The sequence below is a fragment of the Lineus longissimus genome, chromosome 7, assembly GCF_910592395.1.
Source record: "Lineus longissimus chromosome 7, tnLinLong1.2, whole genome shotgun sequence".
Taxonomy (NCBI): domain Eukaryota; kingdom Metazoa; phylum Nemertea; class Pilidiophora; order Heteronemertea; family Lineidae; genus Lineus; species Lineus longissimus.
In genome coordinates, this window is record NC_088314.1 from 19,387,711 (window position 1) to 19,415,421 (window position 27,711).

Here is a 27,711-nt window from a genome sequence, read left to right on the forward strand (position 1 = left end):
TCCCAAAACCGGTCTGTCATACCAGGAGCACAGCCAAATTCAACGCCCCGATTGAGTACGTTACGTCAGAGAGGTTACCAAACCACTCATCTATTCAAATTGTGATTTTCAATCAAATTCATTGATCCATACACGAAAATGCTCACGACATAAAGCTGATTAGTCAAATACTGAGGTCACGGTCGGATAAACAGGAGTCGGACAACAAGTGACATAACTTCGCGGAAACTTGGCTTTTGTGGTATTTTTAAACGAGTCTGCGTGACGTAACATGATTGTTGAAATTTATAGCTAGTAGTATTCACACATGGCAAATATTTTTAAATTCAAGTTCAAGTTTGAGCACCGAGCGATTGAAAGTGGTCCGTTTTCGCGTACGTTGGGTGCGCTCAGATGAATTGATAGCTTATGCTCAGTGCTCCGCCTGTCTAGTTGAGAGTTATGGCTGGTCAAATCTCTATGCTGTGGCCACACCCAAAACTTTTTGGGGGAAAATTCCCCAAAAATACAAAACTTCATAATTTTCTGATATTCTATTCCTCTTATTTCAGCTCACGACCGCGAAGCATAAAAAACCCGTCTTCCTGGTCGTGATTCGTCTGTATTAGCACAAATAGCAGACGACGACCACACCAATCTTGTGCTCACAGTGAGTGACTGACGGATTCCCGGGCTGACTGTTTGAGGGGAAACTTGGAGAAGGATAGCGCCACCAATCGATGCCTGCGCTATCTATCGATGCCCGCGCTAATTACCGATCCGTAGAAAGCGCTACAGTTTGTCGCATTCCATATGAGCCGCGCGTTGGCCGATCCTGCATTCATGACGCACCGCACCCACAGTTACGACGTCGCAGAGAACGGGGAGGGGGTTTGGGGGACCCATCCCCCAATGTACTGGCTAAATATGTCGGAAGGACGGGGTTTGGGGGGGGGGGGCTCCCCCATGTCAAACAGTTGTGTGAGTTCACTAGAGCTTGCTCTTTACATATTATACATTCTTCCTGTATAATTCTTACAGTGGCCATTCTCCCATTGAGGGTCAACCATTGAACTTTTGAGATATGTTGAATTTTGCACAAATCGGCGAAAAACGCACCAACTGGCACTGGACGGCATTCAACACGGGGCCGACGCACATCCCAAGTTCATTGTACACATACGTCGGCAACAACAGTAAAATACGTAGTTTCTTGTTAGCCGCTTATTAGGTAGCGCTTTAGGTTTTAGAAAATAAAAAAAACATGTATTTGCCAAAGCAACTGCTAAATTAATACTAGCATACTGTAAAGACCCAGAAATCAATGATTTGTTAGGAACTACGGCTAGGGCTTGACCCTGCATGAATACAAAAAGACTCCCCAATGAGACCTATAAAAATCTAAGCTTTCCGCAAGACGAAAGTGACTCGATGAAGTTGAGCCAAATTGCCAATTTACCGGAAAAGATCCTCGTTTGTGATGTTCAAAAAGCTCCTAAATCGCGGGGCTCAGGTAAGTAGTTACACTTTTATCCCTTTTTTGTCGTTGTATCAGACGCAGTGCATCGTTGTAGAGTGCTAATTGTGTATTGTCAGTTGTAATAAAGCTGTATTTTGGAGTTCTAATTCTATTTTGGTTTGTTTTCAACTCTTTAGTTTTTGCCACGCCCCCTTGCGGTGTGGTGAGGTGGTGACATACATCCCTCTTTTGTCTAGCTCAGAGATTGAGATGGCCTATTGAGTTGGCAGTCCATGGGCATTTCAGTGTTCCTGCAATACCAGTTGACGCCAACAACCGACAAAAACATGGTGGACATCAATTTTGGCATCCATTTATCTTGGCGATGTCGATGACGACATCAATGTCTTGTATAGATTCCCTGATTCAGTATGATGTTGTCGTTGATGGTGTCAAAAGGGTTAATGTCACCTATAGACGAATTGGAAGAAGTTTGTTTTGGCGCTGACCAGTCATGTGTCACAAGTTTCACCTTGAAAAAAGGATTGCCGTGTCTCTAGGCATTGTCCAAACTCGGGTTAGGCCTTCTGACATTTTCTGAGTGTGTGCATTTGATTTGTTTTGCCGTTCTTTGAATTTGTCTGTTGATGCTCTCAGTTGGGATTGATGGCCACTGCTGTTGCCATCTGATTGAGATGGTACCGGTAAGCATACAAATATCTCCTAGTCTGTTTATGTCAAATCCAGCAATAACTTTTTCCTCAATCCGAATGAACAAAGTTTCAAATGCTGATATAATTATAAAGAATCTTTCCATTTCAGCCCACTTCACCCCAGACGCCTCCTGCCAGACCACCGGGGCAGACTCCCAGTCAGGAGGAACAACAGGTTAGTCAGAGTCTTGTCAAGTGTTCTGTGTGGTGAAGAGCTGCTTTGAAAAACTGTAAGCTTGTGGAGTATAGGGACTTCACTTTACCTCGAGTCGAAACATGTCCTTAGAAGTGTTGGTGTGGACCTGGTTCACCTTCTTTTCTCAAACTCTTTTTCATTCACTTATTTGTGGAAAGTAAAGCAATACTGTTACTCTCAAACTCTAATTGATTCTGAAAATTGCAGCTATTATCGTCTAGTTCCAAGTTATTTGGTAGGAATCCCACCAGTTGGAGGAAGCTTTTGAAGGCCACAACTAACCAACAGCCATAAAAAGACTGCATGGTTGAATACAATGTGTTCCTCTGTTCGTTGTGGTTATATTTAGGTTTGTTTTGGCTTTGAAACAACTCCTTTGATTGGTGCGATGATGTCTATGATGGTGAAGCTAGATGGGAAGCAATTCAAGGCCTGTGAAAGTCGGATAAGAATGATTTTTCACCTTTCAATGGAATAATGATGGAAAAATGGATGTACACAATGTAACTTTCACTATTGCAGGGGTTCATATGTCCGATGTGTCATATGTCCCTCGAGTCTGCAGACGCCCTTCAGGCTCACTTCAAAAATCATGACTCGGACACTGACCAACTGGAGAAGGTGACTTACCAACCGTTTCTAAAATTCACTTGGCACGATTGCATTGGTTGCTTGCTTGTTAATTGTCCTATTCTGCTCCACAAATGAGACATTTCTGTTGCAGAGCCATGCGATAATTATTGCGTGCGACAAAAGTCTATCATTTGTGGTGGTCATTGCAAGTGCCGGCAACAAGAATCGGTTATTGCTGTGACCTCTGTAAATAGCAGACTCCGCGATAACCGGTCTTTCCTGTAGACAAGAGATCTTTTTGTTGCTCATCACCGCAATAAAATACTCTTTTGTTGGTGCCTGCAGGGAGCATCGAAAGTTGAAATTTCCTTCTTCTGCTCATTGCCAGATACCAATGGTTTGAAAAGTGACCATGTGGTTCGGCCGTGCATGATTCTACTAATAGTCCCAGAGAGTTTTCTCACCAGAGTATGATCTGTATGTGTGTTGGTGTAAAGTTAATGTTTGAATCTTTGTAAAATTCACCCTTGATGTGTAAAATGTCCTTTCGCTTTGGTTTGGGTGAATTCACCTTTGAAAGTGTGTACATAACGTCTTTCCTCCATGTTTTTCTTGTTATGTTGTGTTGTTTATCTTCTCCTGTTGAAGGATTTATAAGCTGGTCCTAGTTTCTCCATTTGAATCATTGCCTCGATTGACAGATATTTTTGACAAGCTTTCCAGACTTTGTACCCGCTTACGCATGCTCACACCAGATTTTGATACGGTAGTCGAAAGGGTACTCATCCTTTCGCATGCATCACCTGGATACAAACCTGGTGATTTTGTTCCAACGTCTGGCAATAGTGGCGCTGTTTTAAAGGCCTCATAGGAGTATTCTACCCTCATTCGAATGAACTGGTGGTGTGTATCATAGACTTGCTTTTTACCTGCATGTATATTTCAAACGATGCAATCAACAACAGTGTACATTCTCACCTCTTAAGAAAGAACCATTCAATGTGCTCTCAGATTCACTACGTTTGAATTTTTGGTGCAATGTTGCACACCTCACCTATCAAACTATTTGGCTAGAGTTAAATTTTTGCTAAAGTTGTATTTTAGAGTTTACCTGCTCATGGAAATTTTGTAATTGTTATTATTTTCGTTTTAGGGTTTCATCTGTCCTATGTGCATGTCATCGTTGTCTTCTGCTGAAGCGTTACAGAATCATTACGAGAGAAATCACGACCCGTCGATCACGTCAGCCAATCGGGACGGAGATGTGTTGGCCCTACGCCAAGAGCTGGACGATCTTCGAACATCACTGAAGGTACGTGTTGCGAGTGGTTTGTGAAAAGGCCATACTAAAGTGTGACAAACAGATGAGAAAAAGACTTCAAGAAGTAGTGTAGCAGAGTCAGAGTCAGACTTGGTGCACAAAATGACTCAACAGAATCGAGAAAAAGTTGCTGTGGTTCCCTCTGTTATAATTTGTGGATTTCATGAATATGATAAATAAAAAAATCGATCCATCGCTCAAATTGCATCTCTTATCATACACTATTGTGTCTCTTCTGACTGGTCTATGGTCTGGAGAGCACAGCACCAAAAGCATTTTGGCAGAAATCGACCCGAAAATTGTCATCACAGAAAACAGGATGGCGTCCACCTTTTAAAACTGACTGTGTAGCATCGGTGTTGAACTTTTGCCTTGTTTTTCCTCTGTCTGCTTTCATAGGACGCTAATATGGCTTTGGAGGTAATTAAAAATTTAACGCTAAAATGTTCAGATCGCATGCAGTCCTTCCTTCTTTCAGTTGCTTTGCTCCTATGCCTCTGGACTAAGGTTGTGGGCTTTGTTCGCCAAAATACCTGATTGAACCTGGCCGATTCGTTCAAAATTTCTGAAAGAAAGATATTCTATTCGTGTGACACTTGTTTGGCAGACAAAAATTGGAGCCATTCATTAAGTATGTCTTCCCAACGTATAACTCCAGTTCACCGATCCTTATTCTTGTAAAAACTCACTCCTTGATCCTTGATAATTCAATCCCAAGACCAAAATATGGGCCACTGATTACACTCAGTGTATGCTGGTGGCATGTGCTCTCATTTTTCGTTGCATTTGAAATTTGAAGGTGCATATCAAACTTCAGTATTTGAAAATTGTATCTCAATAATGATTGGTTAGTCTTGAAGATTATGATACTTTGTTTTTCTGGCAGTTTTAAAAGTTTGAAGAAATTGCATCGTCGGCGTCTTGTGCTTTGACTGCTGAAATAGTGGTTGTATCTAAAAGGTTCGGACTAATCTCACAAATTATTCCCCCAGGCCAGCATGCTATTTTCATAATCATAGAAACGGATGTAAATATTTTCGTCTTTGCTTAATATCCGTGATCAAACTCTTCCAGGAAGAGAAGTGGTACTCCACCGAGTTGAAGAAGGAATTTGAGAAAATGAAAGACGAGAAGGGATCTGATGAAGCAGGGAAAGGTGACGCTGACCAGGAGATAGACCTGTTGAAGCAGCAGCTGAAGGCATCAGAGGAGAGCAGGTCGCTGCTCTCCTCAGAGATTATGCTCCTCAGAAAACAGGTAAGTACCAAACTCTGTTGGTGCATCCTTTATTGAGACGAGTGGCATTGGTTAGAGCGCTGGGCTCATAGTCAGGAGGTCTTGGGTTCAAATCTTGGAAGGATTACTGCTGTATTGTCTCATTATCTATGAGCAAGACAATTGATCTTACTTACATTGCTTCGTCCTTCGAATAAGACCAAAAGCCAAGATTCCGTGTACCTGATGTCTGTACTTGGGCAAGCTGATGACCCCGCCTGATGGTCCCTGCCTCTGGCTAAAGCCGAAGTTGTCGTCACTTGGTCAATAACCCGAATTTGTGCTGACATGGTAAAGGATAGCTTCTTTTTCCTTCAGTATGCGGAACTGATGGAGTCCAACTCGACCATGAAACAAGACAAGGACAGGCTCGAACAGAAAGCCGCCCAGTTGTCGTTAGATATTGTATCGTCGAAAGCCAAGGCGGATGAAGCGGAGGGTCAAAAGGCAGGAATTGAGGAACATGTCATGAGCTATCGGCAGGAGTTGGCGGACAAGTCTAAACAGATTAATGATTTGGAGACGCAGTTAGCTCAGAGGTAATTAGAAGTGTACAAGATGCTAGTCATTCAAAACGATTTGGGATGAAATCTTATCATCCCACATGGCCCCTGAAGCATCATCGGGGGGGCCGAGTCTTGCTTGCTTTGGATTTCCATCAGAAATGAAAATGAAGTGATCGTTTGCACTCTCTGTGTACAGGATCTGCCTGGTACAGTCTGTATTGTTAATGCTTTGCTAATAGGAGCCACTGTGGTGAAGTGGCTTGGACTTGGACTCCAAAGGCCCCTGGTCGAATCTCACAGTCGGCATGAGACTCCAGAGAGGTCTCTTTGTCCAGCTTGCCTTACTCCACCCAGGTGTGTAAATAGGTACTGGTCAGAAATACTAAAGTTGAGCAGCTCATCTGAGTTCTACTAAAAGATGTCAGGATAGACTTGGGATTGAAGTGTGAGTCAGATGTGACTTCTAGACTATAGACCAAAAATTTGAACAAAACTTTTTGTCTGCAGGCCGTCAGTCGACGATGTCAACGTCCTGAAAGAAGAACTTGTTCAAGTTCAGACGTTGATGGACAAACTAGCACAAGAGAAAGAAGCAGAGGTCGCCCAACTCAAGGAACAGAATACGACTGTTGGCACCGAGCTACGCGAAGCCGAGAGACTTGTCGTGGAACTCCAGGCCAAGGTGGATCTTGCGCCCAAGCTTGACGATATGAAAAACCTGCAGGACTCACTCTCGGCGAGCTCTGAACAACTTGTACAACAACTCGAGCAGAAGCAGCAAAGTATATTGTCGCTGACTGAGGATCTGAATAAGGTAGGTTCGATTTAAGGTTATTCTCCTCTGTATTTGCTCTTGTTTGATCATATTGTGTGCCATTATGATGTGGTGTCGACAGGCCAGTATCTAATGACAGAGAGCATGATTCTTATTATCCGTTGTATAAAATTGGAAATGTATTTTCATCATTGTCAGTTGAAAGCGGTGGCTCATATCTGAGTGAAGGGTAAAACATACATGTATTCTTGAATTTTGATTTTCTAAAGGCAGTCTATAGGCAGGAGCCAGGCAGGCAAGATCAAGTTACACAAAATCGCCAATAGGGGTCTTCTTACAGTGTTCCTAAACTGTTCACGCCTGCACCAGGAATATATTTCTCGCTAAATAAAACACGACCCGGTTTCTCAACTGTGCATATTGGTCACACGGAGACTATAATTTGCCCCCCACCTCCAGCCTATAGTCCTTCAACTCACCACGTTTCATTTTAGACCAAATTCAACTTGGATCAACTCACAGCAGAGTTGAGGTCCTCTCAGGAAGACGGCGAGAATCTGAAATCGGAGCTGGAGTCAAAAGGTCTCGAGCTTAACGGAGTGAGCGCGGAGTTGGTGGATCAGACCTTGACGTGTAAGGAGCTACAGGAGGAGCTTAATAAGGTATTCATTGTTGTTAAGTTAAATTTATACTATTGATATTGATATTGATATTGGAAAAGGACAACAACTTTTGGGTTGTCAATCCAGTACGACAACTGATCGCCACTTCATGCGTCGAAATAAACTTCAATTTCAGGTTCAGGGGCAGCTACAACAGAGAGAGACATCTTTGAGCAGCTTGGAGAAGAGTCTAGGAGAATCTAAACAATCGGCTCAGTCGGAGCTTTACGAGAGAGAGCAGCAGTTCACAGCGTTAAAACTAGAGCTCGATACTGTAAGTAAATGCTGGACAAGCTCTTAAGAGGTTAGATTTGAATGTTATTACATTGCGGAAATCAATTGTGACCCGTCACAGCAAAAGCAGGCGCATATCACACAGAAGACAAGCCTGATTGACCCCAGGGGATAATGAAAGAAATTGAACTTGAGGAAAGATGGCAACGTCCCTCTGAAATGTCCAGGTGAGAAATTTCGGTGATTGTGTCAAAATATACGTCAGTTGATGATAACTTCACAGTCAGACGAAATTATTCAGGGAAAATCTCACGCTTATTTTCTCTATATGGCAGATGGGCAATACTCTTAAAACCAAAGAGGCAGCACTGTCTGAGAGCAGCAAGGGGGTTCAGGACTTACAGGAGAGTCTGAACAAAAAGTCAACCAAGAATGCTGAGCTGAAGGCACAGTTGAGAGAGGTCAGAGGTCAACTTGAGGACGAGGTCAGAAAGGTTCAGGCAAGGTGAGTATTTTGAAATCGTTGCTCTTATTTCTTTCGTCTTCTGACTCCTTATTCTGAGATTATCTCACTGTAGTCAAGAATAGGTCAGAGACAGATTCTAATATATCATCGGCCTGTGTTAGTATCCTCTCATGATACGGTGATTTTTACACCCACCATCCATCCGCTAGTCCAAAAAGCGCTAAAATAATCAAAAAATTAAAATCACGGTACTGTGAAGGAAGTCAGTAGTTAGCCACCAAAATGAGATTCACAAATCAAAACAGTCAATTCGTGAAAATAACAAAAAGTGAAATTTTCAGGCTGCAGTAGCCTGTCCATCTTTAGAAAACTTGACTCTTTAAATAATGCAAAACTTGACTCTTTAAATAATGCAAAACTTGACTCTTTAAATAATGCAAAACTTGACTCTTTAAATAATGCAAAACTTGACTCTTTAAATAATGCAAAAATGTTTCCAAATATTTCTCCAGGGATGGAAAAATCAAAGAGATGGAAGAACTGGTTAGCCAGACGAAGGATTCTGTGCAACACCTTGAGGAGGAGCGCGTCGACCTGATTGGAAAGATTGAAGCGGGTGCAGGGGTGGAGACAGCCATCAGTCAACTCAATCAAGAAAAGGTACTGTTAAATGATTTTTCAGCTGAAACAGGGAAAAACCTCCAAAACGCTGCAATAGCAAAAGGGCTATAGGATTGTGACATTGTCTGGTAATACTAGGGGGTCACGTAGTAAACTCAACACATGCTTGTTATTTCCTCTCCATACTGCCATCATTTTCTCCACAGGAAACACTTCAAAACAAGATAGTAAATTTACAGCAGACGTTGGTCACCAAAACGTCAGAATCGGAAAAAGACTTGAATAACATGCATCAGCAACTTCAGCAAATCAAAGCGGAGGTTCAAGGATCCCAGGATCAGTGTTCACAACTGGATGGCCTTGTGAAAGAGAAGGAGGAAAAGCTGGCGGAAACTTTGCAGAAATGTAGTGATTTGGAGGCGGAATTGAGAATAAAGGTAAGATGATACAAAGTGGCCATTGTTACGACTAGTCGTAACTTAGAATTTATGCAATTTTAGAGATTAAACTGAAGATTAGGGAGTTAAGATAAGTGTAAGGGAAGGGTTAGGGTGAGGATTATTGCAGGGAGAAAGGGTCAACGTCAGGGTCAGCATTAGGTGACCACTGCAAACAAGTGTTTTTGGTCGCATGTGACCATAATCGCAGCGATTTAAAATCGCTCATTTGCGGGCACTTTAAAGGATCACTCCTCAGGTGAAGGCAACCTTATGTAACCTCTTCCTTTCTAGAGCGAACTCCTACTCGCCACCGAGGCAGCCAAAACCAGCCAAAGGGCCGACCTGGAGAACCATCTAAAGACGGCTCAACATACCATCGATGAGAAACACCACGAGATTACCAAACTGAAGCAACAACTGGACGAGGTATAACAAAATATTTCATGGGGGGGGTCCCCTCCATTGCGCTGGGTCAAACTATCTGCTATTGTTGTAGGAGAGTTCGGGGGGTTCTCTCACGAGATAAAGTATGAAGGGGCTGCACTAAGGCTGTGACTTTCTGTTTTTGGAGAGGGAAATTATCAGAGTCTCAAACTTTGCTGGGGAATTGCCATGATGCATCATTCTGCTAAGAGATCTTGGTATCTAACTATACCACCTTGGCTTTAAACTGAACTTACTAAGCTACATGCTGCCCCATTATCAACATGGTAATTATCAATGTTGACAACATGTCTACTAGTATTGTAAATTTTCAGTGAATTCTGAATATTTCCTTTTCATCCAGGTTTCCAATGACCATGCGTCAAAGAAGGAGGAATGTAAAAGTTTAGAAAATGAATTGAAAGAACAGAAAAAGAAATTAAACGTTCTTGAGCAGAAATCGACACACCTTGAAACGAACATTTCAGAAAAGGATAACGTTATTTCTAAACTCAACCAGTCCAAGGCGGACTTGGAAAAACAATTGGAGGAGAAGGGAAAACAGTTAACCGAAAGTACGAGTCGGATGCAATCACTGGAAACGATGGCTAACGGTATCACTGTCAAGCTGCAGGAGTCCAAGACACAGTATGATAAGTTGGAGAAGGATCTTCATCAAAGGGTAGGTGAAACGTTATCCCCTTGCCACAGCCCCTCCTCGCATTGATGACATTGTGTACGAGTCAGTTGGTAATCTTTCAAAATGGGGAATCTGCAACCACCTCTCCGAGTGTAGCCCACATCTCCGCGGGTAGCCCCACCTCTCCGAGTGTGGCTCACCTCACCGAGGGTAGTCTGCCTCCCCATGGGTAAGGGTAGCTCACTTCTCTGATTTGAGTGCATCCAGTGTCAGTTTGAGGCCAACTCAACTACTATAAGCAGCCACACTTAACCAGGGAGCACCAGACAACTGCCAAGCTGCCCCAGGAGGTGCCAGGCTGCCCCAGGAAGTGCCAAGCTGCCCCAGGAAGTGCCAAACTGCCCCAGAAGGTGCCAAACTGCCCCAGGAAGTGCCAAGCTGCCCCAGGAGGTGCCAAACTGCCCCAGGAGGTGCCAAACTGCCCCAGGAGGTGCCAAGCTGCCCCAGGAAGTGCCAAACTGCCCCAGAAGGTGCCAAACTGCCCCAGGAAGTGCCAAGCTGCCCCAGGAGGTGCCAAACTGCCCCAGGAAGTGCCAGGCTGCCCCAGGAGGTGCCAAACTGCCCCAGGAGGTGCCAAACTGCCCCAGGAGGTGCCAAGCTGCCCCAGGAAGTGCCAAGCTGCCCCAGGAGGTGCCAAACTGCCCCAGGAGGTGCCAAACTGCCCCAGGAGGTGCCAAACTGCCACAGGAGGTGCCAGGCTGCCAACCCCAGCAACTTTGTTTTTTTACCTCTAAATCACATCTTTACCACCAAACTATTGCAAATGAGGATAAACACTACTATTACAACCTCAACATTTCCATTATAAGTGCTGAAGAATGCATACCATCCATCCTAACAAGTGAATGGAACGTGATTGAAGGCTGCCTCTAAACTAGGCCATGGTCTATACTGTATATCCGATATGAAGTTTGATTCATTTGTCCCTGCAGATTGAGGCCTTGTCGATTACTGAGAAGACAAAGCGAGATGTAGAAGGGCAGCTGAAGAGTGTCGAGGTGACCTTGAAGGAGAGGGAGATGAATATTCAGAACCTCAAGTCGAGTATTGACAAGGTTAGCCAGGTTTATATAGGGTGTTTCAAAAAACAATGTTCCATCATTGACACGGTTAGTCTGGTTTATACTGGGTGTTTCAAAAAATGTTTCAGAAACTCAAGTTGAGTTGAGTATTAAAATGATTTGTCAGGGTGATATTGTATTGGGTGTTTCAAAAATCTTTCTCAGTCTTAGATTGTTCAGGTAGGTTTATATGGGGTGTTTCGAGAAAAATGTTTTAGTCAACGCCAAGACAGTAAAGAGGCTCGGAGAAATCCATTATTGCATGGTTTTTCTCTTGTTTAGATGCAGGCGAGCCATGCATCAGAGGTGAACGCCGTTCATGAGGAGCTCAGTCAACTCCAGGACAGCAGCAGAGAGACACATGAAAAATTAGAGGACCAGGTAAAAGAAGACTATAATAAGATGTTGAAAAATGACCCGTCACAGCAAAACCAGGCTTATGTTGTGACCCGTCGCAGCAAAACTAGGCTTATGTTGTGACCCGTCACAGCAAAACTAGGCTTATGTTGTGACCCGTCACAGCAAAACTAGGCTTATGTTGTGACCCATCACAGCAAAACCAGGCTTATGTTGCTCTGAGCTTGGCAGAATGAGACGGACTGGTTGTTCATTTCACTGTTGTCTGCCTTTTGTGAAATCTGAGTACATCAATTTCTTCCATTATATCCTGGTGTCATTTGGGAAAAAGTGCTGCTGATAAATGTACCAGCACTGTTGTGCAGTTTACATGTATGTTGTAGTTGGTCTCATCTATCCTGATGCAGCTGCCTGAAGGCTTTCCTGATGACTTTTTACCATAAACTTTGGCGATGTGAAAGTTGGCAAATTTGCTTATTTTCAGTTGGCAGAAGACTAAATAGTGCATTTGCTCCCGAAATTAATGGTTAGTGGATTACAGGTGAAATTTTAACACCTTTAAAGTTAGCGTTTCAGTGCATTTGCAAAATTTGCGAAAAAAAATTCTTGCGAAAATTTTAGGGTTTAAGTATTTACTTTTAGAAGCTTTTCTTCAGATTGCATCTCTCCAAGCAGAGAAGAGTAAACTAGCTCTGGAAAAGTCATCACTTCAGACTAGCCTTGATGATGGTAGCAGCGATTTCATTGAAAAGGAAAGCAAACTTCAACAAGAAAAGGTAGTCATGCAAACTGGTTTGAATTGAATTTCCTTTGAGCAATACTCTCCCCTTCCTGAGCCTCAATCGGTATCATACAACTGATGCATTATCGAGTCACGAGTTTCTGAATGGAACCCTATTGCAGACCCTTTTGTCCACATGTTCATCAGGCTGAATCTTGCCAACTGATCTGCGCCAGACTTTTAAAAAGTCATGCACATTTTTCAGGAATAGGTTCCTTTTGATTTGATTTACTAATTAAGGAATCATTTCTAAATCATGAATACATTTTGTCACCTTATTATTAGGTTAGGTTAGATGTAGACCTGATATCTGGAATGTTTATGACTCTGATGAATCTCTCCAACATCTTTCAGTCCGAACTGCGAACAAATATTGAAAATCTTAAGAAACAACTCGCAGAGAAGGACACAAGTCTCGAGCAGCTTAGCAAAGAGTTAAAGAAGGAAAAATCGACATTGGAGGAGAAACTCCGCGTTGAATCGTTGATGAGTATGAAGCTTGGTGAACTTGAGACGTTGAAGCATGATCTGAATGAGAAAGTGGTCGGTTTGGAGAAAGATTTGGCGACGGCTGTGACTACTTACCAATCCAAGGTTAGTGTTAAGTTACGAGTTTGCACTGTACAGGGTATATCAAAAGGTGCAGGTGAGTACAAACTTGGGACAGCGAGGCGTGAGCTCAGTGAGAAAGTGACCGACTTGGAGAAAGTTTTCGAAAGTGACCAGTTATCAGTCCTTATGCTGATACGGATAAAACTCGGTAGAAAGAGGACGAATTCTGTGTACATTCTCTCCGTATACCTTTAAGGATCCGTGATAAGTCCCTGATCTTAATCTCCCCATTGATGCAAAATTGAACTGCCGAAATTGCAGTCATTTTCCAGTGCTATGTTTGTCTGGAGCTATTTGGTTCAAGGTCATGATATTGCGAGAATGGGCTAGCAAAATATTAAAACAAACGCATGATAATTCTGTGCCAGATTTCCTCTTCCTAATCCATGAAAAAATTTTTTCAAAAATTCAATGAATTTTGAAATAAACTTACCAGAATGTAACACAAAAGTGTTGAAATCTGACTTTTTTTCTTGGCTCGACAGTGCCATTTAATACCTTGTTTCTGTAAACCTGTTGTTAAATTACTCCATTTATTTATAAATTATCAGTTTTTCAGCCATTGATAGCATTGTTTGATTGAAATTCTCAACTTTGCAAATCATTTGCTCTAACTGCAGTTAAAGTAGGTCATACCATGGGAAACTTGTGGTCAAACTTTTAACACCATATATATGCTTACTCTACAGTTGATGTGTAAGTGTAGGTCTGGTAGTGTTGGTATGCCAAAACCATGAGAAAATCTAAACTTAGCAAACAAAGAAAGCAAAAATAAACTCCTAGACTCCGTCTGCAGTCCCAGACTCTGTCTGCGGTCCTAGACTCTGTCTGCACTCACCCGTCCTATACTTTTGAACTACATTGTTCTTGCCAGACAACCATAATTTTCGTCAGGAGCTCCTTGCAGCCCCTAGCAGAATTTCAAAAGTTCTTGACTCAATATTAAAAAAGTGAGTGAGCGTGAAGAAGGAGAGGAAGCTCGAGCGACTGCTGGAACAGATAGAAATTCATTGCTCAGTAGCTCTTATTTACATCTAGAGAGTTCGGCATATGTTTTATGACTTTTCGTCCTGATTTCCCAAAGGTCTCCTCTCCATGATCAGTGTTTCTTTCAGCTTGAAGTCAGTGTGAAGAAGGAAAAGGAACTAGAGCAAATGCTTGAACAGAAAGAAGGCCGCCAGGTCGACATGCAGAAAAAGATCGAGGTATTGCATTCAACGGATATAAGTCGTACTTCCACCTATCAAATCCCCGTGTCTTTTGTGCTTACACCTATGAATTGCCGTGTCTAAATAGACACGGGGTTTTATGATAGGTGGAACTACGACTATAGAGTGTAAAGTTTGTCGCTTAAAGCTACGCACAAAATGACAAAAATATTGCTTTGTGTCATTTTGTCTGTCACAAAAGAAAAATCATTGCCCCAGAGCAATGTTTTTGGACTTGAAACTTCAATGTATCTCGGCCAAAAACAATCGTTTCATCCGCTGGTGCGGACTAAAAATAATTTGAAAACATTTCCTCGGTAACACGCTGCTTGTTGAAAGGCGTGGGTCATCACGGATTGTGTGTGTACCCTGTAGTTTTCGACTCCGCCACATCATTTTTCTCGTCGTGTGCAGGTGGCAGTGTTTAGTTTTCATCGTCGTTTTGTTGATCGTGGGCACGTCGCTTCAATGTCATTTTTCGGCTGTGGAAAATTTTCTTATGGTGGTATGTTTTGGTTAATTTTAAAGAACTTCATCACCCCAAAACGAGATATATCCATTTTTGCCATTCTGGAGTATCTAGGAATGTTTACTTTGCCATAATTGGACAAAGCATCACCAAGAATTAGAATGAGCCATATGAAGCAAAATGCTGACGAAACCTCAAGGTCATTTTACGCATTTTGTGTGATGTGCCATTTTTTGTGTGAAATGGGCTGTGGTGTGTCAGATTCACATAAACAGAAGAAGTGTCCAGGTTTCACTTTATGAAGAAAGGTAATCACATGAAATTTGAAAAAAATGTATTTTTTGTAATCATCTTGCAGATTCATTCAACATAATCAATCTCACCAAGCATGCTTCACCTAACTGTTGGTATTTTTTGTAAACAAATCAGCCTGCGGTAGCTTTCTATCTAGTTATGTTGTCTTTCTCACGAAATCTCACCCCACTTTTCCTAGGTGCTAGAACGGGAGGTGGCCAAGTCATGCAATCAGTGCCTCAACTATGAAGAGCAACTGGTCCGTCTGCAGGAAAACTTCAGGGTAAACAAATACAGAATTCCTTAATGAAATCTAGTGTTCTTCACTGCAGTTTTAAAATAAGGGCACCCTGCCCCTCTTTCTTTGCCACGGGATGTTTTCTGAACCTCTTTAAAGCCCAGCCTCTCTTTATAAAAAAAAACGCAACCAGATGACTCCTCATGCCTCTAAACTACATCTTATATCAATAAAACATTTTAAAAATACTAAATGTCGGAGAAAAATAAATGAAAATATTCTATTCTGAGGTTGCAGAAACTGATGGTGGAGTCGCCCCACTCAACTCAAAACCTGTGGAGAACACTGCTGACCTATGAGTTTCTCCTGCGGTTTAATTTCATACCTTGTAAATTTACTCTGCGTGTAAAAATTTGAACTTTGTGTACTATTATAATATCAAAAACGTGTGTACCTCTCAAAAATTTCTTTAAGAGGTAGAATTTACATTTGGCCTGACCCTCCCAACTAACACTATTTTTATTATACTTTCACAAAATTAACAAATAACAGTGTGATCAGCTTGTTTTTGTTAAAAACTCATATTCTTATAAATTTTTGTTATTGTGTTATAATGTAATGTGTAATTTTGCCTGAGAGTTGATGTTTTGATAGTAAGGCTGTCCGAAGTCTATTGTCCAAGAAAAGCTTACCTGATTGATGGACATGACGCTAGTCTCCCCCACGCACTATAACAGACTGGAAGATTATCTTAATATTTTGACAAAATCTGTCGGGTATAGTCTGCTAACTTTATAACTCGACATTTTATGCTTAGAATTCGGTTTGTCTGGGTAAGGTGTGCAAGAGACAGAATGGAAATGTCACAAATTCAGTATGTGCTTCAACATTTCAAAAATGGCTTGGTCTCAAGCTCTCAAAATGTTGTTTTTTGTGATTTCTCAAATATCGTTTTTTGCCCTGCTAACAGGACACTACCGAAAGATGCAATCAGCTCGAAAAAAATTTGAAGAATTCCAACCACACGACGACGGAGCTACAGGACAAACTTGCCACAACGGAGTTAGACTTGAAAAATTCCATGGACAATGAAATCGCCTTGAATCTGTCTCTTGAACAAATGAGTGAGGTGGGTTCAAAACTATCAAATTACAGTGAAACCTCCCTTAGCAGACACCTCCGCAATTAGGATACGCTTTCTGTTAGGGACACTGATTTTGTTCCCAGAGTGATCCATTCCATTCATTTTGACCTCGATAATAAGGACACCTCTAGTCAGGAGAACATTTGTCTGTTCCGAGGTTGTTCTTTATTATAGAGAGATTCTAATTAAGATATTGGTGGCAGATATCTGACACTTTTTTTGTTGTGTTTTTTTATCTGAGCATTTCTTTTCAGATCAAGAAGAGTTTGGATGGAAAGTTGATCGATCTTGATGCTTCATTGGCATCCATGAGACGGGATAAGAACTCACTTGAGGAGGAAAAGGTGCAAAAAATAAAAAATGTTGAATCCCTTTTGAGTGCGGGAAGTCATTCTGAAAATTTCCGTGTCCATTTTTTCTACAGATTTTTCAACCAGTGTTTTTACTAGGCGTGATCGAAATTTTGTGCCGAGCGGGAAATTGTGCTGGCAGCAAAAAGGTTTACCCCACCTCACTAAATCATTCTAAGGGCATGCAACTGACTCTCTCTTCATAGTTATATTAGGGATAATGAACATAATGATTTCGGCAGAAGTTTTCTTCAGCGGCTTAAAAACAGTTGAGGTGATATAGTTCAACTACTGAGGCCATGATTTCTGGTGTTCCCAAGCACTTAGTCATTTACATGGCAGATGAATGTAGAATGGGGATGTGCATTGAACTAGATAGAAAGGAATTCATGATTTTTCATGAGTCCGATTATGCCCATGAATTCCTCATTTTGCCTTTTTCTCTAGGTTATCCTTGAAGACAAGATAGTTGAGCTAAAACGTCAGGAATCAAACAACCAAGATGTCATCTTGAGTCTTAATAAGGACCTGGATTCGTCGAAGTCAAATCTAGAGAAAGTTGCCTGGGACAAAGAAAAGGTAAATAGCGTACTGTGAACTCTTTACCTTATGAATATGATGTACATGTGCTTACACTGGGATGATACACATGAAAATAATGATAATAACGTGATTGACATTTATATGGGGCCTTTCCAAAGCCTGATCAAGGCACTACCCCACCAAAGTGGTCCCGAAAACATCAAGTCTAAAGCTGACTTTTGATAGTGTCAATGTTCGGAGAGAGTTTCAAATGCTGGGGGACACCGTTCCAGTTCCACAGCACAGGGGCACAGGATGAGATACCATGATCACCAAAACCCGCAGAGTTCCCTTTACAGAAATTTGGACAATGTTTGAAGATGCCACTGATCCTTATTTAGTTATAATCTTTTTTTGCTTCCCAGGAATTATCTAGTCAAAATGATGCCAAGCAGCTGCTGATAAATCAAAAGTTGGAACTGCAGAATTTGATCAAGGGGCTTCAGATACAATCTGATAAGGTACGAGTTTTGGGATTATTTTCCTTTGGCCACTTATTGCCCTTTAAGGACTGCAAGGACTATTTTCAGAAAATGTTGGATTGTACATGTGCAATTAAAGAGGTACACTATTCGTGAAAGTGGATTTTACTTTTTTTTTAGCTTCGGCGAGACTTGGATGAATCTAAAGAAGTTGCTAACCATGTTCAGACCATGCTCCGGGAGGCGAACTCAAAGTTACAAGATGAGCTGGTAAGGGCGGACGAACCTAGTCTGAAATAAAAAAAATGACAGTGTTCCTGGTACGTGTCAGGTCCACAGTGTTGGGTTTGAACTAGGATCTGTGCAGCAAGGCCAGAATATGAACTATCTGCCTGCTGACAGTATTGCATGGGTTTGAACTGTTTGGCGCCGACACTGTAGAGGCCAAGGCTTTACTGCCTGGTTGAGTGTTATGGCCCAGATGTGAATCGCTTGTATGTGCTACAGGCCTAGCCACCATGAAACGATGTTATGGGCCTATGTTCGATCTGTAGGGGTAGGCTAATATGCAATAGAGCCAAGGTTTGAACTGCTGGGGTTTGCCTTCTTTGCAATAGGGTCCAGGTTTCTCTTGGGTAGGCTACTATGCAATCGGACCCAGGGTTAAACTGCTGGTGTAGGCTACTATGCAATAGAGCCAAGGTTTGAAATGCTGGGGTTTGCCTTCTTTGCAATAGGGTCCAGGTTTCTCTTGGGTAGGCTACTATGCAATAGGACCCAGGGTTAAACTGCTGGTGTAGGCTACTATGCAATAGGGCCAAGGTTTGAAATGCTGGGGTTTGCCTTCTTTGCAATAGGGTCCAGGTTTCTCTTGGGTAGGCTACTATGCAATCGGACCCAGGGTTAAACTGCTGGTGTAGGCTACTATGCAATAGGGCCTAGGTTTGAACTGCTGGGGTTTGCCTTCTTTGCAATAGGGTCCAGGTTTCTCTTGGGTAGGCTACTATGCAATCGGACCCAGGGTTAAACTGCTGGTGTAGGCTACTATGCAATAGGGCCAAGGTTTGAAATGCTGGGGTTTGCCTTCTTTGCAATAGGGTCCAGGTTTCTCTTGGGTAGGCTACTATGCAATCGGACCCAGGGTTAAACTGCTGGTGTAGGCTACTATGCAATAGAGCCAAGGTTTGAACTGCTGGGGTTTGCCTTCTTTGCAATAGGGTCCAGGTTTCTCTTGGGTAGGCTACTATGCAATCGGACCCAGGGTTAAACTGCTGGTGTAGGCTACTATACAACAGGGCCCAGGTATGAACTTTGGGACAGGCTGTTATGCTACACTGTTGGTTGCCCTTCACAGACACCTTTCACATCTGCTTCACCTTCCTCTTCAGGCAGCAGAGTCCAGCCTGAAAACTTCCCTTCAGAACGAACTCGACGAGATGCGAGCTAGAATGAACATGCAGATATCCGCCCTGAATGAAAACCTCGGCACGATCCGTTCGGATCTAAACAGTGCTAATCAAATCCTCAAACAGAAAGATCAACAGATTGATGAAACTTCAGGCCAACGGTTGGGTAGGTATCTGCAGGTCGATGAAACATCAGGCCAACGGTTGGGTAGGTATCTGCAGATTGATGAAACATTAGGCCAACGGTTGGGTAGGTATCTGCAGATTGATGAAACATCAGGCCAACGGTTGGGTAGGTATCTGCAGATTGATGAAACATCAGGCCAACGGTTGGGTAGGTATCTGCAGATTGATGAAACATTAGGCCAACGGTTGGGTAGGTATCTGCAGATTGATGAAACATCAGGCCAACGGTTGGGTAGGTATCTGCAGATTGATGAAACATTAGGCCAACGGTTGGGTAGGTATCTGCAGATTGATGAAACATTAGGCCAACGGTTGGGTAGGTATCTGCAGATTGATGAAACATCAGGCCAACGGTTGGGTAGGTATCTGCAGATTGATGAAACATTAGGCCAACGGTTGGGTAGGTATCTGCAGATTGATGAAACATTAGGCCAACGGTTGGGTAGGTATCTGCAGATTGATGAAACATTAGGCCAACGGTTGGGTAGGTATCTGCAGATTAATGAAACATCAGGCCAACGGTTGGGTAGGTATCTGCAGATTGATGAAACTTCAGGCCAACGGTTGGGTAGGTATCTGCAGATCGATGAAACATCAGGCCAACGGTTGGGTAGGTATCTGCAGATTGATGAAACATCAGGCCAACGGTTGGGTAGGTATCTGCAGATCGATGAAACTTCAAGCCAACGGTTGGGTAGGTATCTGCAGATTGATGAAACTTCAGGCCAACGGTTGGGTAGGTATCTGCAGATCGATGAAACATCAGGCCAACAGTTGGGTAGGTATCTGCAGATTGATGAAACATTAGGCCAACGGTTGGGTAGGTATCTGCAGATTGATGAAACTTCAGGCCAACGGTTGGGTAGGTATCTGCAGATCGGTGAAACATTAGGCCAAAGGTTGGGAAGGTGTCGACCCGTGAGATCCCCCCCAAATTCTTTGCATTATGCAAGAATGATCATACGGCAGGTCACTGCAGCAAAATCTCTCTTGCGGGATGTTGAACTGGTAATTTTTGATTGCAGAACTGGAAGCCAAACTAGACAACAACAACGACGAGAGGCGCGTTTTATTAGAACGGTGCTTGTCAAGTGAAACGGAATGTGAAAAGTTACGTGAGAAGACAGCCGAGATGAGACGGAGACTGGACGATTCGCAGGCAGCCCTGCAAGAACTTGGGCGGGAAAACCAGTCATTGCAGATACAGTCGTCAAAAACAACAAATCGCAAGTGGCTTGATGATAAAGACACTGCAAACTGCCTTGCCTGTGATAAAGCTTTCTCTGTGACCGTCAGAAGGGTACGCTTCTCTATTTATTAATCTTTCCCAGGCCAGCCTGTTGCCCATTTGTACTCCTGGGTGGAGGGAAGCAGTGTAGGGTTAGATGTTTTTCTCAAGGATATGGATATCAGACAGCAGTGATCCTCCCAAGAGTCAGACCCATGACCTCCTGATTATAAGCCAAGCCCATTAACCACTATACCACCGATCTCGAATGTGACAGACTATTGAGAGCATTGATTGTTCGAGTACATGCATTTGAATGGTTGATATCCTCTTGGGTGCTAGTTTCACTGATCTGTACATGATCGGGTAAAGTTTCATCAAGTGCTCTCAAGATAGTTATGCCTGTCTGTCCACCCCACACTTCCAGTTTTCCGTGTACCAATACAGGTTGGACTGTGGTGCCCTCTGGCACAAGGTTATGTAATCAACACAGCTCACCAATGCATTTTCATGGTAATATTCATCAAAATTGTATATTTTTTTCAGCATCATTGCCGTAATTGTGGCCACATCTACTGCAATGAGTGCTCATCAAGAATGGCGCCTATCGCATCCTCCAAGAAACCCGTCCGCGTCTGCGATTCCTGCTTCATAGAACTCGGCCAGCACAGATCAAACTCAATCACTCTGTCCACAAAGTCATAGCCGATTTTTTAATTCAGTGGAACCTCCCTTAGCGGACACCTCTCTATTAAGGACAACCTCTTCATGAAGGATACTAGTTTTGATTCCAAATTGGTTGATTCCATTCAATTTTGACCTCTCTAATCAGGACACCTCTCTATTAAGGACAGCACATGTCAGTCCTGAGGGTGTCCTTATTAGAGAGGTTCTACCGTATTGTTTTAAATGGGTCAGCCTCAATAGCTTCAAACATGTTTGAACATGTTTAAAGGGGTACACAATTTATAATGAGTGGTGGTCCAGGAAAATAGAAATGCAATTTTACACAATGCTGTAGTATAACTACTTTATGGTCAAATTGATGATTTATTAATATGAATAATCAAATGATTTATTTATTAGTTTTCTTGCCAAATTAGTCAAATAATTCCATTACATGATAGAAGCTATGTATTCGCAGGTGCTATATTAGGAGTATGACACCACAGGGTGTAACAAAAAGTAGTCTAGATGCTGTTAAATTTGTCCTGTCCATTTTATTGTTCAAGTTTTTATTGAGTCTCTCTACATAACAGGTGGGGGCGCCACAATCACCCCTGAGGCAGGTGATCTAAACACACAATGCATCCATCCCTCTATCAGAGTGGTCTAAAATTGACCAAAAAAAGGAGTCAGATTTTTTTCAGGGCAGTTGCAAATGGCTGGTTACATACTTTTGAGCCCAAAGATTTGCCAGCTGTTCTACTACATGCTGTGAAAAGAATTAAACTTTTTTGGTACACCCTGTATTATGAAACTATAAAATCCACTTTGCATGACTTAGTATTGAACTGTAGGCAGTCGACCCGGTTAATAGTTAGATAGATTTTTTGTGTCTCTGGACGTACATGTAGGTCTTATGAAGTCATGGAAGTGGAGTACATGTACCAGTAGTTAATGTTTTTTTAATTACACGTGTAGAAAAAGGATACATTTGGAAAGAAAGATGACCAAGTGTATCATTTTTTTTGAGACACGCTGTAATATTTTGTGTTTCCTAAGCTGAAAAAAGTGCAAAAGTAGAATTCGTGCAGAGTAGTCTTTTATTTTACAAAAAAGTATTTTACAGATGTATTATGATATGTATCTGGCATTTTGTAATTTTCTACACCACCGGATTTGGCCTGGTATGTGTCGTAAGGGGTTGCTCATTTAGTGCATACACACTGAAGGAAAAGGGGGGTTAAATTTTATGTCCTTTTTGCGTTCAGCTTTTTATTTGCCATAACAGTCACCAAGTATGAAAGAGAGGAGGCGTTTGGGCTAGAGTTTATAACAGTTTATTGTTTTCCAACTAGAAGCAAAAAAATGGACACTGTCCATCTCCCCGTGGACCACTTCTTACCCTGGAGAGACAAACAAGACTCAGATGGCAACAACACACTTTTAGTAGTAGTTGATGCCATAAAATAAAGAAGATGAACAGAGTGTACCCATTGCTGGGTAGGGCTGCTGTAACTTCAGCTATTTTTATCATAGGCCTAAATAGTGCCATCTTTGTTTCCGAAGAATTGTGCAAAAATTGTAAAATGATATATGGTGTCCTGTATGTGTAAAGGAGCATTCATAATAAAGTATTTATTTCATATGAATATGATTGTTTTATCATTTCTTAGCAAATTTATAGTCGTAATTCCACCTATCAAATCCCCGTGTCTTTTGCGCTTACACCTATGAATTGCCGTGTCTAAATAGACCCGTGTGTCAAATCCCCGTGTCTATTAGCCCCATCGAGCTCGATGGGGCTAATCGGGGGCTAATTCAGACCCGTGTTCAACACGGGTTTTTTGATAGGTGGAATCTGAATAGACACAGCAATTGCAAGTTCTAAGATCGGCGAAAGATGGCGCGGTGTAGTTGCCTCGGTATTGCGCCCCCTCCAACGGGAAAGAACACAGGAGAGCTCCCTACCTACAGCGCACCTGTCGCCGGGGCTATTAACCATTATCTAACACAACTGATAGGTGTAAGTGCGCCGCGGGTTTTTTGACACACTGCGAAGACACGGGTCTTGAAAAAACACGGGGTTTTATGATAGGTGGAACTACGACTTATGTAATGTGCCACACATCGACTGGCTACTTATGCCTGATGTTGCTTTAATTCGTTATTGAGGACAAACACATTAAAGGGGTACACTGTTTGGTATAACTGGTGGTCAAGGAAAATAGAAATGCTCAATGCTCTAGTGAAGTTATCATGCACACGAATCTGTTGAATCTTTGGAGTCTATTCCGCTAACCACCAAGTCGATATGCGTGATGCACAGATTTTTTCCTGGGTGCCTAGAAGAAATCTTCAGCATTTGCTGAGCATAAGTCATTGTGTTCTGGCTTACTGGAAGCTTTAAGCGTGATAATCTTGGCCTCGTTACCATATTCCACAAGCAGATTATTTGCTGGTGAGCCTCCCATTGAACACTTTGGGACCCACTTACTGCGCATCTTTAAACCTGGGATTGCCAGTAACGTCATCCTTCGGGGAATTGCCATTGCATCAAATCCATCTGGATACATTTCAAGTTCATCTTCTCTGTACATATACAATTGATACACCTGGATCTCTTTAACTGTCTGTTTCCATGATGGTTGAAATAGTTGTTGCTCGATCCTACCAACAATATAGACCTCCCCCAAGCGCCCTGAACAGATATCTGTGCACTGGAACCCTTCCGAGACCCCGGCATCCAACTCAGAAAATGTAGTAGACCTGATCACATTGGCACCTTTCTCACTGTCGTAGTTGTAGACAGTCAAAGTGGTTCCCAAGAACGAACATGTGATAATGATAGATTTCATTCTGCAGAATGCAATGCATTGTCTTTGTTCAACTTTAATATCTTGGGTGATGCCGCCCTCTTTGTTCACAATGGCAACATGATGGACTCCGTCTTTTGTACGAAAGGTCACAATGAATTTCTCCGCAGTGATCACTTCCACTTGCCAGAAGGACAACAATCCATCTTGATTGTACTTCTTGATGCGAATGTCATGAACCTCCTCAGTGACAACGTTGAGCAGACGAAGGTGCGGATTTTCACCTCGTAAAATGACCAGCTCATCTTTCCCAACTGTTGCTAGGTCTATCATGGATACGTTATCTGTCTTTAGTACTTTCAACTCTGTTGCATTCCACAACCAAAGACTCCACGCACTTCCTATGGGCAGAGAACCACAAACGGCCCAGCGATTTCCCCACATGATTGAAATGCCTTGAACACGCTTCACACTGCTTGGGATCTTCACATCTTCATAGTAACATCCAGAAGCATCTTTGCCTGTTGTGACGTAGTATTCCAATCCAATCTCGGCCCTACTCTGGACTGATTCCCCAGAAGAATCATCATCGACTCGGTCTACATCGACACAGTTGGAAAAATGTTTGAGCAGTTCTGCAACTTCATGAAAATCTGGCTTCCGCAGAGCTATTCTCTCCTGAACATGTGTCAGTCGATCAGCCTGTGCGCTTGATGACAACTTCTGCAGTTCCTGTCTTGTGTCAGTCAAATCATTTCTTAGTTCTGGCATAAGTGCCTGCTGGGCCATTAAAAGCTGACCATGCTTTATCTGTTTATTCAACGGATACATCAGAGACATTATTTCACCTTTGGAAACGTTCACGTCATCTTCAGCCTTTCCACGCGTGTCTTCGAGTTTTTGCGCAAATTTGTCCCCGAGATCCAGAAACCTTGTAGTTTGTTCAGACGTGGTTTTGTTCTCCTCTTCTAGTCGTGCCACCTCCTGTCGAAGCATCTTTATTTTGGCCTCTCGCTTTTCCATCTTGGCCTTGTTCTTGTTGACGGCCTCTTCAACGCTATTCTGAATCTCATCCCTTGACAAGTTCAGTGTCCTTGTTTCTTCTGCCAAGAGGTTCACCAGCCTTCCTTCTACTCTTTCGAGTTCTCCCTTAGTTTCTTTCCTTGCAATTCGTAGTGCTGTTCTCAACTCATTCCGACCTGTCGACACCTCATCGCGGTATAACACAACATCATGACGATGGTGGTCTTCTGGAAGGAAGTTGGAAGCACGGCACAGAATGCATAGCACCACATCACACGTTCGGCAGTAGAAGCGTAGGGGCTTTCCATGTGGCTCACAAATACCAGTGACCACGTGGTGTTTCGTTTCATGGTGTTTTTGGTGTTGACGACCACATGTTTTACAAAGTATTATCCCATCACATGCTGCACAGGCCTGCTCGGCAGCAGCAGCGGCGGCGGGGCCTCCCTGGCATAACTCACAAGGCTTTGAAATCACTTGTTCTTTGAGGAGTCTTGATTTATTGAGACTTTCGATAATTCCAGCAACAGTGAAGTTAGTTGCCAAATCTTGGACTCCCATTTCAGGAGTTGCACAATCACCACGACAGAAAGGACATTTAAATCCAGGCCTATACGCTACAAATGCTGTCGTAGCTATGTATCTTTGTAAGCAATCCTGGCAAAAGGTGTGGCCACAACGTCCAGCGATCTTGGGTTGGTGGAGTTCTTCGTGGCAGATAGCGCATTCTAGCCCCTTGGCAAGGGACTTCTCCAATGACGCCATCGATATGCCTGTAAAGAAAGGAACAGCCAATGTGGAATGTGAAGCGTCTACCGCTGATGAGGACATGGCCGGCCGCCTTCAATATATGGGTGTGGCAGGCTCAAACGTCTACTTAGGGTGTGACAGGACCTACTGAGAGGTTTCGCTATCCCGTTCCGAGAACCAATTCACCGAGAAAATCATTGGTAAAACGAAACACGCACCATAACTCACTTAAATTTCTTAAATGTGTCTAGTTAAGACACACGGGCACCTGTTGCTTTCAATATCCTCCGCCTAGTGATAATATTTCTTTGTATACGACAAAGGAGTAAAAAATGACTGGTCTCGGGATGTGTAAAGAGGCCATGTAGAATGAGCGGAATGAGCGGAATGAGCGGAATGAGCGGAATGAGCGGAATGAGCGGAATGAGCGGATTCTGGGCTTCAATCACCTGGAAAAGCCAGTATTTGTCGAGATGATCGTCGCCATGCCTGAACTCTGAAGACGAAAGGAGGTACGGTAATACAGCGCTGCGCACGGCTACCGACTGAACTAAACTGTCCCTACAGACCCGTTTTCATGCCCTCATTGCGAGTCATGGCTTAACGACTGTAAAAAGCGATTTTCAAATAATCTTTGTGGTGTATCGAACAAATTAAACCTTAATGAATTCATTAAGTTCCATTTTGTATAAAATTATATCATATTTTGTACAGAATCCGCTCATTCTGCTCATTCCGCTAATTCTAGATGGCCGTGTAAAGATGGCGGCAGATCAATTCTCAAAACGAAAGTAGGAATTCCCGTGACACAGAAAGGCTAACATAGTCTGCTCGCAACTATCTAAATATAAACATGACGCCATGCATATAAAAAGCAATGTGTAAAGAAATGATTCACCGAATCTATACAATGATTTCAGAATATATTCTGAAAGGACAAATCGGACTTTTCCAATCTATCAATGCTCGATATGGTAAAGGTCACGAGGACTGCGCTAAATCAAGTAAATTTCCCAATTCTAAATTACCTATAAACCTTCTAATAATTACATGTAGAATCAAGATAATCTTCCGAGTTACAATATAATTTTTAAGTAATCGTGCACGTAGATGTAGTCCCGAGACATGTAATAAAGCCAGCAATATTTTACAGCTGAAATACTGGGAGTGACATGGCGTCTTGTTTTCGGCGCTCAAAATTTTAGAAACTGTTCAATAGTTAGTACCAGGTGTACAAGTCTTAGGTCCATGTGCATTCAGACCCTCCCCCCCCCCCCCACCCCGCGCGCGCTCGGTACTCGTAATCCTGGACACACTAGGCTCCGGCCAGCTATCCAACTAGATATCGGCCATGTATATATCCAGCCAAATGTCGAACACGGAACACTTGGGAGAAAGGTTGTTGCTGTATGCTTAGGTTGCACGTTCTCTCCGTAAAATTCGCTGAAGACCATCGATCGACCTCTCATTCAAGTTGACTTACCAAGCGATTGCAGCCCAATAATCTCTGATGGACCACGGCCTTATAGACAGACGAACTCCAACTTGCACCGAGAAACTTGATGAAAATGTGTTGCCGTGTCGGCCCATACATCTACACAGTATATTGATTAGAATTGCTAGGCCTATATCACGTGATTGTCATGTGAATGGTTTTGATAATGGCACACTACGGCTTTGGGGTATCGGAGACGCGGAGGACAGTCAGGTTTTTCCCCGGTTCAGTGTTTCCCACATTTCAGTGTTAGGCCTATGCCGCATATCCGTAGGCTGTCCCG

At 42.7% G+C, this 27,711-nt stretch overlaps 2 protein-coding genes across 5 annotated transcripts; one reads left to right on the top strand and one right to left on the bottom strand.

Moving 5' to 3' along the window:
• Nucleotides 1-1,412: 1,412 nt before the first annotated feature.
• Nucleotides 1,413-22,996, top strand: LOC135490600 (early endosome antigen 1-like). 4 transcript variants are annotated; one of them, XM_064775826.1, is made up of 29 exons: nt 1,413-1,492; nt 2,261-2,326; nt 2,870-2,968; nt 4,074-4,232; nt 4,641-4,661; nt 5,316-5,498; nt 5,835-6,055; nt 6,530-6,836; nt 7,292-7,459; nt 7,596-7,733; nt 8,029-8,198; nt 8,672-8,819; nt 8,987-9,217; nt 9,512-9,646; nt 10,008-10,325; nt 11,276-11,398; nt 11,687-11,785; nt 12,418-12,537; nt 12,897-13,136; nt 14,270-14,359; nt 15,325-15,408; nt 16,334-16,492; nt 16,762-16,851; nt 17,305-17,436; nt 17,805-17,900; nt 18,042-18,131; nt 19,250-19,433; nt 20,479-20,753; nt 21,228-22,996. In XM_064775826.1, exons 1-29 carry the CDS (start codon nt 1,460-1,462, stop codon nt 21,384-21,386), a joined length of 4,338 nt encoding a protein of 1,445 aa, XP_064631896.1. In that variant the 5' UTR covers nt 1,413-1,459; the 3' UTR covers nt 21,387-22,996. The 4 variants fall into 4 exon arrangements, with proteins under 4 accessions (XP_064631896.1, XP_064631898.1, XP_064631897.1 ...); XM_064775828.1 differs by lacking the exon at nt 15,325-15,408; XM_064775827.1 differs by lacking the exon at nt 4,641-4,661.
• On the bottom strand, nt 22,872-27,524 carry LOC135490602 (uncharacterized). Its single transcript, XM_064775831.1, has 2 exons — nt 27,417-27,524; nt 22,872-25,956 (listed from the first exon to the last, which is right to left on the bottom strand). The coding sequence occupies exon 2, from the start codon at nt 25,946-25,948 to the stop codon at nt 23,690-23,692; it is 2,259 nt and encodes a 752-aa protein (XP_064631901.1). The 5' UTR covers nt 25,949-25,956; nt 27,417-27,524; the 3' UTR covers nt 22,872-23,689.
• Between the last annotated feature and the right edge of the window lie 187 nt (nt 27,525-27,711).